General features: G+C 49.2%; 1 protein-coding gene across 3 annotated transcripts in view; it reads left to right on the forward strand.

Moving 5' to 3' along the window:
- GALNT17 (polypeptide N-acetylgalactosaminyltransferase 17) overlaps positions 1-12,503 on the forward strand; it is a 428,086-nt gene that overhangs the window by 220,032 nt on the left and 195,551 nt on the right. For all 3 annotated transcript variants that reach the window (XM_047779921.1, XM_047779920.1, XM_047779919.1), the window contains exons 4-5: positions 1,527-1,701; positions 7,063-7,260. In XM_047779921.1, the coding sequence (XP_047635877.1) occupies positions 1,527-1,701; positions 7,063-7,260 (373 nt within the window). The remainder of the gene's footprint in view (positions 1-1,526; positions 1,702-7,062; positions 7,261-12,503) is intronic.

Here is a 12,503-nt window from a genome sequence, read left to right on the forward strand (position 1 = left end):
ACTGGCATGGCCAGGAGCTGACATCCAGGTATGGGGCAGAGCCACAGCAAGGTCCCAGGTGACCTGGTGGGCATGATCCAGAGAGGGCAGCCTCTGCCTGTGCTGCAAATGCATGGCTGTAATTTGCCCAAAGTTGCTGTGTACAACTAGGACGTGAGAGGTCAGCACGGCTTTTGGAAATGCAGCCTTTGGGGATTTTCTAGAGCAAAGCCAGAGGTGGCAATATCTCCTAAAATATTGTCTGTGGACCACTCCCATCTGAATCACCTGGGCTGCTTCTGGACCCCCGAGACTCCAAGAGTGGCACATTGGAGCATGCCTATCACAGAATCCCCATCCATCCTTCTACACCTGCTGGTTTTTCCCCATTTTTGTGAGATATAAAGGACATGGAACACTGTGTAAGGTCAGGGGCACAGTGTAATGACTTGACGATCTTAAATCGTGAAGTGATTACCACAGTGAGTTTAGTTAACGTCATCTCGTAATGCAGTAAAAATAATTCAAATATGCTCTTTTTTTTTCCCCCTTGTGATGAAATGGTGCTTCTCAGGTACACAAAGGTATCTCTTTATTTTTTTATTTATTTTTTTCTGTCTTTTCTAGGGCCGCGCCCATGGCATATGGAGGTTCCCAGGCTAGGGGTCTAATTGGAGCTGTAGCCGCCGGCCTACACCACAGTCACAGCAACTCGGGATGCGAGCCGCCTTTGCAACCTACACCACAGCTTATGGCAACGCTGGATCCTTAACCCACTGATTGAGGCCAGGGACCGAACCCGCAACCTCATGGTTCCTAGTCAGATTCATTAACCACTGAGCCATGACGGGAACTCCCGCAAAGGTATCTCTTTATGTCTGTGAAGCCAGACATGTTTGGCCCGTGCTTCAGCTCTTCCATTCCTAGACTATGGCCTTGGGACTGGTTAGCCTTCCTAAGAGTGTTTCTTCACTTGCCAAGGGGAATTCATCTCGTTCATTAATGGAATTCATCTAGCCACCACCTAGGGTTGCTGTAAGGATTAAATTGGATCACATAGACAAAACACTTTCTACCACCTACTGGTGGCAGAAAGGAGAATGTTCAGTCCCCAGTGACATTGTGTCTGCCATCAGGGTGGCATTTCTACTACTGGGCAAAGATTTTTTTCCTATCTTAGGACCAAAGCACAACCCCTGTTAATGTTGCGTCTGGTGCGTGCCTATGGGTCTGAACCTGGCAGAACACATACTGTGAGAACCAGTGTGTGTGCAGATGGGAAAACCCATATAAAGTAGATAAACAGGACCCAGGGGACAGTGGGAGGACAGGATTGCTGGCCAAGGGAGGAGGGAGGGCCAGAAAGAACATGGGTCAGAGATGTCTTCTGACTCATGCGGATCATGATGGCTCTTCCACTGAAGTTACTAACCTGCAAACTTTACTGCGGTCTTCGAACCAACCGAAGACCTGCCAGCCTCACGGTGGGTTGGATACACGTTGGGCATGACGTCTTTATGGACCTTCCTGTGTCTTGTCCTTTGTAGAGGAGCTGAAGGCCCCCTTGGAGGAATACGTCCACAAACGCTACCCCGGGCTGGTGAAGGTGGTGAGAAATCAAAAGAGAGAGGGCCTGATCCGAGCTCGCATCGAGGGCTGGAAGGTGGCCACCGGCCAGGTCACTGGCTTCTTTGATGCCCACGTGGAGTTCACCGCTGGCTGGTAGGTCCCAAGCTGAAACCTAGGAGTGCTCAGGACCTGCAGTGTGGTCAGGAGGAGGGGAGTCTGGGGGGCGGGGCGCCTTGCCTGTTTCCTCTGGGGCCACAGGAAGAATGGAGAAGGGGTGGATGAGAAGAAGGGGAGACCTTAGTTTGGGACAAAACCAGGAAGCGGGAGAAATATGTCCAGTGTCTGCTGAGCCGGTCATCACTGTTCTTGTTCTCCTCATCATCGTCATTAAAATTCGTGGTGAGGGAGCTCCCATCGTGGCTCAGTGGAAACGAATCCGACTAGGAACCATGAGGGTGCGGGTTCGATCCCTGGCCTCGCTCAGTGGGTTAAGGATCCAGCGTTGCCGTGAGCAGTGGTGTGGGTTGCAGACACGGCTCGGATCCCGCGCTGCTGTGGCTCTGGCGTAGGCTGGCGGCTACAGCTCCGATTAGACCCCTAGCCTGGGAACCTCCATGTGCCACAGGAGCAGCCCTAGAAAAGGCAAAAAGACAAAAAACAAAACAAAACAAAAAAACCTCCTGATGAAATGATATGTGCGTTGGACAAAACTCACGGTGATCCTTGTGAAGGAGACAAGACTTCGTCTTTCTTTTTTTAAAATGTGTTTATTTTTTAAAGTGTAGTTGATTTACGGTGTTATGTCAATTTATGCTGTACAGCAAAGTGGCCCAGACATACGCATATATCTATATTCTTTTTCTCATATTATTTTCCATCATGTTCTATCACGAGTGATTGGATATAGTTCCCTGTGCTGTGCAGTAAGATGTCATTGCTTATCCATGCTAAATGTCATAGTTTGCATCTTTTAACCCCAAACTCCCAGTCCATCCCACTCCCTCCCCTTCCTCTAAGACTTCGTATTTCTATTGTTCTCTTTTGCTACTCTGCTTGTTTCTATTTCTAGGGAGGATGGTGGACCATTGTGAGAAAAGGGATTCATATGTAAGTCTACCTACTTAGGCAGAACTTCCCAGAATTTGTAGGGTGATCTTTGATATCATTTGGAGGAAGGGAAGGGTTTTTCTCTGCTGATGGGGCCCCTGATGTTATTCCAGGTGAAAAGAACAATTTGAGAGAAATCAGTGAGCATACAGGGAGGCAAAGATTTTGGGTGTAAGAAGAATGAAGCGGAGTTCCCGTTGTGGCGCAGTGGTTAACAAATCCGACTAGGAACCATGAAGGTTGCGGGTTCAGTCCCTGCCCTTGCTCAGTGGGTTAACGATCCGGCGTTGCCGCGAGCTGCGGTGTAGGTTGCAGGCGCAGCTCAGATCCTGCCTTGCTGTGGCTGTGGCATAAGCTGGTGGCTACAGCTCCAATTCGACCTCTAGCCTGGGAATCTCCATATGCCAAGGGAGTGGCCCAAGAAATGGCAAAAAGACAAAAAAAAAAAAAAGAAGAATGAAGCATCCAAAATGCCCAAATGAGTCATTGCGCATGTTAAACTTAGGTTAGAGCTTTACGGTTCTGTGATTATTTCTAACTAACCAATGCCAATGATAAGTTCTAGGCCAGCATTGCTTAATTAGTAAGAAACAGAGTTTCATTTAATGAAAAAATTTATTTACATTCAATGATACCATCTTTTTCTTTTTAATTTTTTTTTGGTCTTTTATCTTTTTAGGGCCGCACCTGTAGCCTTTGGAGGTTCCCAGACTAGGATTTGAATCGGAACTGTAGCTGCCAGCCTACACTGCAGCCACACCAGATCCGAGCCGCGTCTGTGACCTACACCACAGTTCACAGCAACGCCGGATCCTTAACCCACTGAGCGAGGCCAGGGATCAAACCTGCGTCCTCATGGATGCTAGTCAGATTCGTTTCTGCTGAGCCACTATGGGAACTCCAATGATTTCAGTCTTGAGTTAGTTCAGTTCGTGGTGCCATGTTTGCAGAGCCAATGTCCCATCACTAATTAAACCTTAAAATGTCTGTTGGTCATTCGGTTTCAATTTTAGAATCCTTTCAGTGGCTAGATCAAGGGATCATTGTGCACGTGACCACACAAAGATTTGGAACCAGGGGTCACCATTAACACTGGCCCTTTCAAGTGACATAGGTGTCTGTCACCATCTCAGATCCCAGTTTTCTCTCCCGGTTTCTCTGCCGCCGTCAGACCCCGATGCACGCAGCTGCGTGTGTGCGGCCTTGCCCTCTCCTGAGCCTCGCTGTTGTTTATCTTATGATCATCCTCAGAGTGTGGTCCCCAGACCAGCAGCATCAGCATCATCTGGGAACTTATTAGACGTGCAGATTCTTGGGCTCCCTTCAGACCCATGGCCTCCAAAGCTCGAGGGGTGGGGCCCAGCCATCTGCTTTAACCAGCCCCGCGGTGGACGCCGAGGCTCACTCAAGTTTGGGAACCCTGGAGCTAGAAGCCTTCTGAACAGATGCCCTGGAATGTTCCACGGGAGCCTCAGCCTTGCCCCGTCTCACTTTCTCTCCGCATCATTCCTTCCTCACTTCTTTCCTCTCCAAACTGGTGGCACCACCCATGACCCTGTCCCTTGCTTCTCTCCCATCATGTGACTCGTGCAGGCTACCTCCAGCTTTAGCAAATTGTACCTTCTCTTTCTCGTGTCCACTTTCCCCCTCTCTGTCTAGACCTCCTTTCTAGCTCAGACCTTCATTATTTTCACTTACACTAACTGGCGGATGTTTGCTGGATGACAGCCATGTCCCAAAGATTGTTCTGGGCTGTGATGTGGGTGATTGACTGATGGGGTTTCCCCAGTCAACTGGAAGCTGATGGGGTTTCCCCAAGTGCAGACTTTCAGTAATGAAAAATCACAACAGTCTCGGGCAAACCGGGATGGTTGGTCACTCAACTGGAATTCAGAATCTTGCCAGATTTGGTACGCGCCCTCCAGGAGCCTAGAGTGTAATGCCACCTGACCTCTGTGATCCAGTCCTAGCCCTTCAGCCTCCTTTTTCACACTCGTACCAGAGTGGGTATGTCCCCATGGCAGGTGGGTGGTGTGTCACTTGTTATACTGCAATGATCTCCATCTTGTCCGTGTGGCACGTCTGCTGCGGGTTCTCTGTCCGTGGCTCTGCTCTATACGTCCTGTGTCCTGAGACCCAAGGAGCCCCCTTTCTGGGACATAGTAGCTCAGAGAATAGATAACAGCTGAACCCTGCACTGGCCGTTAAGGTTTCTGCCCAAATGTGACATGTCACACCTTCTGCTGGCCTGAGCAGGTCACATGTTCAAGCTGAACATGAACTGGGGTTGAGGAAGGGAGCATCCCTCTGCAGGGAGACACCTCGGGCTTCCTGGTCAAGGACAGGATGTCCCCAGGGAGGGGAGCAAGGCACCGGGGACAGTTGTATGTTCTCTTGCAGACTGGGAGACTGAACTCTTGAGCTTCAGAAGCATGAGTTGAGCCAGGGCCTTAGAAACTTTCCAAACACAGTGATGAGCTGAGCTGAGCTGCATGCTTCTGCATTCCTGGCACGAGACCAGCCTAGGGGACGTCTGGGTCATGGAAGGAGGCCATAGTCAGAGCATCTGGGTTAGAAACCTGGTTCTACCTCCAGCTGGCTGTGTGGCCTGGGGCAAGTGACTTAACCTCTCTGGGCCTCTGTTTCCTCATTAAAAGTGATGATCATCGTATTTACCTCATGTGACTATTGTGAGATTTATATTAGTGGGCATGTGTAAAATGTTTGGAATGGTGCCTAACGTGTAGTGAGTGCTTGATAAACATAAAGCTATGCTGACCTTATAAGGAAGAATAACACGTGCTCAAAGATCAGCAAAGACAGCATGTGGTCAGAAGGACTTAAACGTGGCAAAGATGGTCTAAGCATTGAGAGGATGGAGAGAGACTTTACTGGAGTAAATTAAGGCAGGCTTCCTGGGAGAGGTGGCCCTCGATACCACAGGCCTGTGTAGGTGGCTAGACTTTCTGCCTGGACCCAAGGGCTTTCCCAGAGGAGAAAAGCAAGAGTGGGGATTTGTCAGGGGACGGGGAGCTCTGAAGCACTTCTAGAAACCATGGAAAGTCAGTCCCATTTGGCATCAGCCTCTACCATGTGTGCAAAAGTATCAGAGGCAGTAAATGGCCCAGGGTATATTTTATTGCTCGTTTTAAATAGAAAGATGAGATGTGCCAACAGGTAATTCAATAGCTGCAAATGAAAAGAGATGGGATGGAGGCCGAGTGTTCTCATTATTCTTCCAAATAATGCAGAGGAATGGGATTTTCACTTGACTCTTTTCCAAAGCCTGCGCTCTGTTCTAAGCAGGGAGATTAATGCCCTGGCTTACGAGAGCCATCTTCTCCTTCTCGAATATGGGGACATGATCTCTCCTTACATCTACCTGGGAGACTCACACTGGCAAGGGTGGCGGACCGTCTGCTTCGTCCTAAGCTGCCAGGGCTGCACCTTGATCCCCGAGCCAGGTCCCTGCCTCCTGCCTGCCACAGCCTTGATGGGGGTGGGCCAGTTGGGAAGCAGGATCCTGCCTGCCTTTGCATTCAGTTAGTTCCTGCATGCCATCCCTAACCCATCCAATTAGATTCCTTTGAAGAAATCAATTAAATAATCAATTAAAACAACTGAAATAGTTACCGGCACTAAGAAGCTAGTGAAATACCTATTGAAACTGGGCCATCAAGGGCAGTTCAGCTCCAGCAGGAAAAAAAAAAAAAAAAAAAAGCAGAGGCATCAGCCAGTGCCTGAGGGGAAACGGAAAACACTGTACAGAACTAGAGGGCGAAACAAATCCTAGAGTGGAGGCGGGGGGAGGGCTGCTGTGGCTCACAGCGTTGGCATAAAAGACACACCATGCTTTCTGGGGCAGAGGCCCTCATGTTCCAAGGTCTGAATTCTTCAGGCCTTTGAGGCCAATGCAGGTAGCATTGAGGCGAACCCACGGGGGCCAGGGCTGGAGCTGGGTCCCAGGGCTCCTTTAAAGATGCCTGATCCAGGGAGTTCCTATTGTGGCTCAGCGGGTTAAGAACCCAATTAGTATCCATGAGTGTGCAGGTTCAATCCCTGCCCTCCATCAGTGGGTTAAGGATCTGGCATTGCTGTGAGCTGTGGTGTAGATCACAGATGAAGCTTGGATCTGGTGTGGCTGTGGCCGGCAGCTGCAGCTCTGATTGGACCCCTAGCCTGGGAACTTCCATATGCCATGGGTGTGGCCCTAAAAAGCAAAAAAAAAAAAAGCCTGATCCAGCTGAAGGCATCACTGGAGCCTGAGTTTCCCGCTGTGTTCCAGCCCACCCAAAGCCTAGCCTTTCCCGTGTTGCCTCTGTAAGATGTCTGCAGTCTTGGGGCTGTCCCAGTAGAGGTGCGGGTGAGCCTGGGGAGAGAGGTTTTATTTCTGCTTCTGTGTTGCAGGGCCGAGCCCGTTCTCTCCAGGATCCAGGAGAACCGGAAGCGGGTGATCCTCCCTTCAATCGACAACATCAAACAGGACACCTTCGAGGTGCAGCGGTATGAGAACTCGGCCCACGGGTACAGCTGGGAGCTGTGGTGCATGTACATCAGCCCCCCGAAAGACTGGTGGGATGCCGGAGACCCTTCCCTCCCTATCAGGTCTGTGTCCAGCATGCGCTCTGGTGGCCTTTGAGTCCCTCAGATCCCAGGGGAGAGAGGGGCACCCGGCTCAGCCCTCTGGGCGGGAAGGAGGGAGGCCGGGAGAGGCCCCTGGGGGGTGGAGCTGCAGTGTGCGAACAGCTGCTTTAGGGGTTCGGGGCATGTTCCCACCTAAGTTTTCTTGCTGAGAAAGGATGCCGCATTTTGCTTATTTTGCTAAAGATTTTCCGGGTGCAGCTTATCTAACAAGCAGTTCTGAAAGATGGAAGTTGATAGGAAGGCTCACACTTTATTTATTCTTCCTTGGAGCTGTTGAACTATGTTCAGCAGCTTTTGAGAATGAAGTTTGAGGGAGTTCCTGTCGTGGCACAGCGGAAATGAATCCGACTAGGAACCATGAGCTTGCAGGTTCGCTCCCTGGCCTCACTCAGTGAGTTGAGGATCTGGCGTTGCTGTGGCTGTGGTGTAGGCCAGCGGCCATAGCTCTGATTGGATCCCTAGCCTGGGAACCTCAATATGCCACAGGTGCGGCCCTTAAAAAAAAAAAAAGACAAAAAGAATGAAGTTTGAAAGGTATTAATTCCTGGGACATTTTTGTACTCCGTTGCTTGATGATTACAGAGTAACACGCAGAAAAGGGCAATATTCGTGTGGCACCCCGGTTAACCCAAGGCCTTTGGGAAGCCCGGGTGACTTTTGCCACAGGCACCACCCAGCTCCCCTCGGAGGTGAGAAGATAGATTCCCCCCAAGGTGTACCAGTTGGGAAGCTCAAATGTAAAGGATGTCGTATATGGTTCCTCTGGCTAGGAGTTCCCGTCGTGGCGCAGTGGTTAATGAATCCGACTAGGAACCATGAGGTTGCGGGTTCAATCCCTGCCCTTGCTCAGTGGGTTAAGGATCCGGCGTTGCCGTGAACTGTGGTGTAGGTTGCAGACGCGGCTCGGATCCCGCGTTGCTGTGGCTCTGGCGTAGGCTGGCAGCTACAGCTCCAATTCAACCCCTAGCCTGGGAACCTCCATATGCCGAGGGAGCGGCCCAAGAAATGGCAAAAAGACAAAAAAGAAAAGAAAAGAAAAACCATGGTTCCTATGGCTGCTGTAACAAATTGCCACAAGTATAGTGGCTTAAAGCATGTGGATTTATTCTCTTAGGTTCTAACAGTCCTGCAGTTATCTGGAATGAGCCTTACAGAGCCAAACACAAGGTGTCTGCAGGTCTGGGTCCTTGTGGAAGCTCCCGAGGAGACTCCTTTTCTGTGTCCTTTCCAGCTTTCTGGAGGCTGTTCTCAGCCCCTGGCTCCTGGCTGGACCACATCACCCTTTTCCCCCTGCTTCCTTCATCCCATGGCCTGCTTCTTCCCCTGACTCTTTCTTTTTTGCCGGCCCCAGGGCATAGGGAGTCCCTGGGTCAGCGATCAGATCTGAGCCTTGTTTGCAAGCTATGTCACAGCTGCAGCAACACCAGATCCTTTAACCCACTGATCTGTGTCCTAGCACTGCAGAGGCTGGCAGTCCCATTGTACCTCAGTGGAAACTCCTTCCCTTGATTTTCTTGCCCCTCTCATGAAAGGGCCTTGGTGGTAATATTTGGGTTTCATGCAAATAATCCGTGATACTCTCCTTCTTCTGAAGATCCTTTACTTACTCATATCAGCAAAGTCCTTCTTTCCCCCATATAAAGTAACATTCATAGAGCTTAGGATGTGGATTGGGGGCGTGGGGTGGTGTGGGGAATTGTTCAGCCTACCCCAGATGCTCTGATTTTCACCCAAGATGATACCCAGGTTTCAGTTCAGTACTTTCTGTAAGTTCCACTTGAGCATCCAAACTGACTTAAAAATCTTCATGGTTCTAAGTGAGGAGAGATGGGAGGGGCCTTCTGACGTTGCCCTCATTTTCGGGCTCTGTGTGTTGGTATAAAGGAGCAATTGGGGAACAGGAGTGAGGACTTTTTGCAAATATTTGTAAAGTTCTTTCTCAGTTGATCACGTTTTGAGTAGATTTTGAGATGGACACTCCCACCCCTGCTCCATCTTATTTTCCTGCTCAAATTGTAAAGCATTGCATTAAAGTAGAGCCACCCGTAGCCAAATTTATGCAACAGATTAGGTAATCTTTGGGGCCAATAATGTGCTCTGCTGCAGACGTCTGGTGGCTCAGTTTCCGTCTGAGCCTAGAGGTTCAGTGGCTCTGTGCGGTGCTGCCGCAGCTGCTCTGGCATTTCTGCAAATAACAACATGGACCCATCGCTAAGGTGTCATCTGAGGACCAGGGCAGAACCTCAGGGATACTTAAAATGTCATTCATGGTGGAAATACCACCTCTATTTAAAATGTAATAGTGGACATACCAACTTAAACCCATTAGGATGGCTACTGTCTGAAAAAAAGGCAAATAACACGTTGGCAAGAAAGTGGGGAAGTTGGAATCCTTGCCGGTGGGAAGATAAATGGCGCAGCTGCTGTGAAAACAGTATGACAGCCCCTAAAAAATTAAAAATAGGAGTTTCCATTGTGGCTCAGTGGGTTAAGGACCCGACATAGTCTCTGTGAGCATGCAGGTTCAATCCCTGGCCTCGCTCAATGGGTTAAGGAGCCCGAGTTGCTGCAAGCTGTGGCATAGTCCTGTACCTGCAGCTCCAATTTGACTCCTAGCCTGAGAACTTCCATATGCCGCCGGTGCAACCATAAAAAGAAAAAAAAAATAAGAATAGAATGATCACATGGTCCAGCAGTTCTACTTATGAGTATATATATATATCCCCAAAGAGTTGAAAGCAGCGTCTCAGGGAACTATTTGTACATGCGCGTTGATAGCGGCATTACTCAGAATAGCTAAAAGGTGGAAATAACCCGATAGATGAATGGATAAACACAGTGTGGTGTGGGCATATACAATGGAATGTTATTCAGCCTTAAGAAAAGAAGGAAATTCTGACACATGCTGCAACATGGTGAAGCCTTGGGGACATTATGCTAAGTTAAATAAAGCAGTCACCAAAGGTACTCTGTGATTCCACTCAGCATCTAGTGCCGAGAATGGCCACATTCATGGAGTCCGGGAGTGGAATGGTGGTTGCCAGGGGTTGGGAGAAAGGAGGAGAGACGAATTGTTGTTTAATAGATGCGGAGCTTCAGTTTGGTGAGATGGAAAGAGTTCTGGAATTCGGATGCAGACTTCTGTGAATGTACTTAACGCTACTCAACTGTATCCATAAAAATGGTTACGGCAGTGAATTTTAGGCGGATTGTACCCTGATTAAAAATAATTGATGGAGAGTGCTTAAAGACCCTGCGCCCTGCAGATCTTAAAGGAATGGATTCAAGTGATGGCTTGACAGTGAGTTTTATATTTTTGGAAAAGCACTGCTTCCTCTCTGACACACAGGAGGCTGACCTCCAGCTGTGACAGAGAAGGGAATGCAAGTGTGACAGCGGTGTTAGCAAGAGAGGGAAAGACATGGATACAGAGCAGTGCACCGGGATGCCCAGAACACACAGCTCTCCCTGCGTATGGGAGGCACGAAGTGAAACTTGAGCTTGTATTTTCTGTAACATGAACAGCTGATTAATACGCATTTTTTGAAAGACTCAGGAAAATGGAGTCATGATCCTGAGTTATTAATATTACATGCATCTCTGATGTATACAGTAGAGTCAGATACCAATGATCTCTCTTTAATGTATCCTGACTTATGAAATGCTTAGCTTGGTAAGAGTCGATGGGGACATTTAATTGTGGGACATTTAATTCTCATGTCCTTAAGCAGATACATCCTGTTTCTTAAATGTCAGGACATGGTCGTTTCCCCCTCCTCCCCGTGATCTCAGTGTTTTAATAGCAGCGATTTTATTCTGGTAAAGGATGGGGTGAGGAGAACTTTTTCACCATCCAAATGGCATTCGATCAGATGAGTGTTTAGATACTGAGTCTTCCCAGTAGACAGTACAGATATGGGAGATGCTGCATTGAGGGAATTTATATCCTTTCTGTTGTACTTCTTTTTCTCTCTCTCTCTCTTTTTTTTTTTCTCCTACATGTCTTTCCCCCCCCCCTCTGGTAAAGAGCTATTTCCCAAAGATTTCTATTTTGCCTATGCTCTTCATTGTCTTCACCAGAGATTCAAGGGTAGAGAGTGGGCAGGTGTCGTTAAGGAGGGTAGAGCCAAGTGTGAGGGGTGGGGGATGGGGGCTGAAAAAGACGTGTTCCATCCCAGGAAGCAGCCGCTGCCAGCCCCACATGCGGGTGGTGGGGGCACCCAGGGTCAGTGTTGTCAGGTCCTCAGAGTTTTAAGAAAAGACGCAAAACAAATAATTTCATGAAATCTCCTGACTTCCACATGCTGGCAGTAAATCCCTCTTCTTCAAGATTAAAGGGCCAGAGTTCCTGCTGTGGCACAGGGGGTTAAGAATCCTACTGCAGCAGCTCAGGTTGCTATGGAGTGGGGTTCGATCCCCAGCCCCACGCAGTGAGTTAAAGGATCCAGCATTGCCACAGCTGCAGCATAGGCGGCAGCTGCAGCTTGGATTCAGTTCCTGGTCCAGTACTTCCATATGAGGCGGGTGTGGCCATTAAAAAAAAAAAAAAAAAAGTACGGGGCCAAACAGCATGATTCTAGACTGGATTTGACCATCCAGGCTCCCAGAATTTGGTCCTTGCTCTACACTTGCTCCCTTGAAGACCTCGGGTTCTCAGAGACAGCCTTAGCCCACGGTTCTCACACGGGGAGTAGTGGGCACCCGTGGTCTGTGACATTATTGTGGGGCTGAAGAGATTGGGAAGAGTGTCACTCAAAGCCATAGGACAGGAGTTCCTCTCATGGCTCAGTGGTTAACGAATCCACCTAGCATTCATGAGGATGCAGGTTTGATCCCTGGCCTCGCTCTGGGGGTTGAGGATCCGCCGTTGCCATGAGCTGTGGTGTAGGTCGCAGATATGGCTCAGATCCCGACTTGCTGTGGCTGTGGTATAGGCCGGTGGCTACAGCTCCCACTAGACCCCTAGCCTGGGAACCTCCATATGCTGCAAATGTGGCCCTAAAAGACAAAAAGACCAAAAAAAAAAAATGCCAGAGGACAAACATGGCTGGATTCCTAGAGCTTGAGTTAAGCCATCAGAGAGGGCCGTCCTGCCTCTGTTGTATGTCACAGCCCCTGGCCACTGAGCTTCCTCAGTGAGACTCTGAGAGACACTGACCCAGCTCTTGCCCCTGTGCAGAGAAGTCTCTCAAATCTATATCTTA

The sequence above is a fragment of the Phacochoerus africanus genome, chromosome 5 (assembly GCF_016906955.1).
Source record: "Phacochoerus africanus isolate WHEZ1 chromosome 5, ROS_Pafr_v1, whole genome shotgun sequence".
Lineage (NCBI taxonomy): Eukaryota > Metazoa > Chordata > Mammalia > Artiodactyla > Suidae > Phacochoerus > Phacochoerus africanus.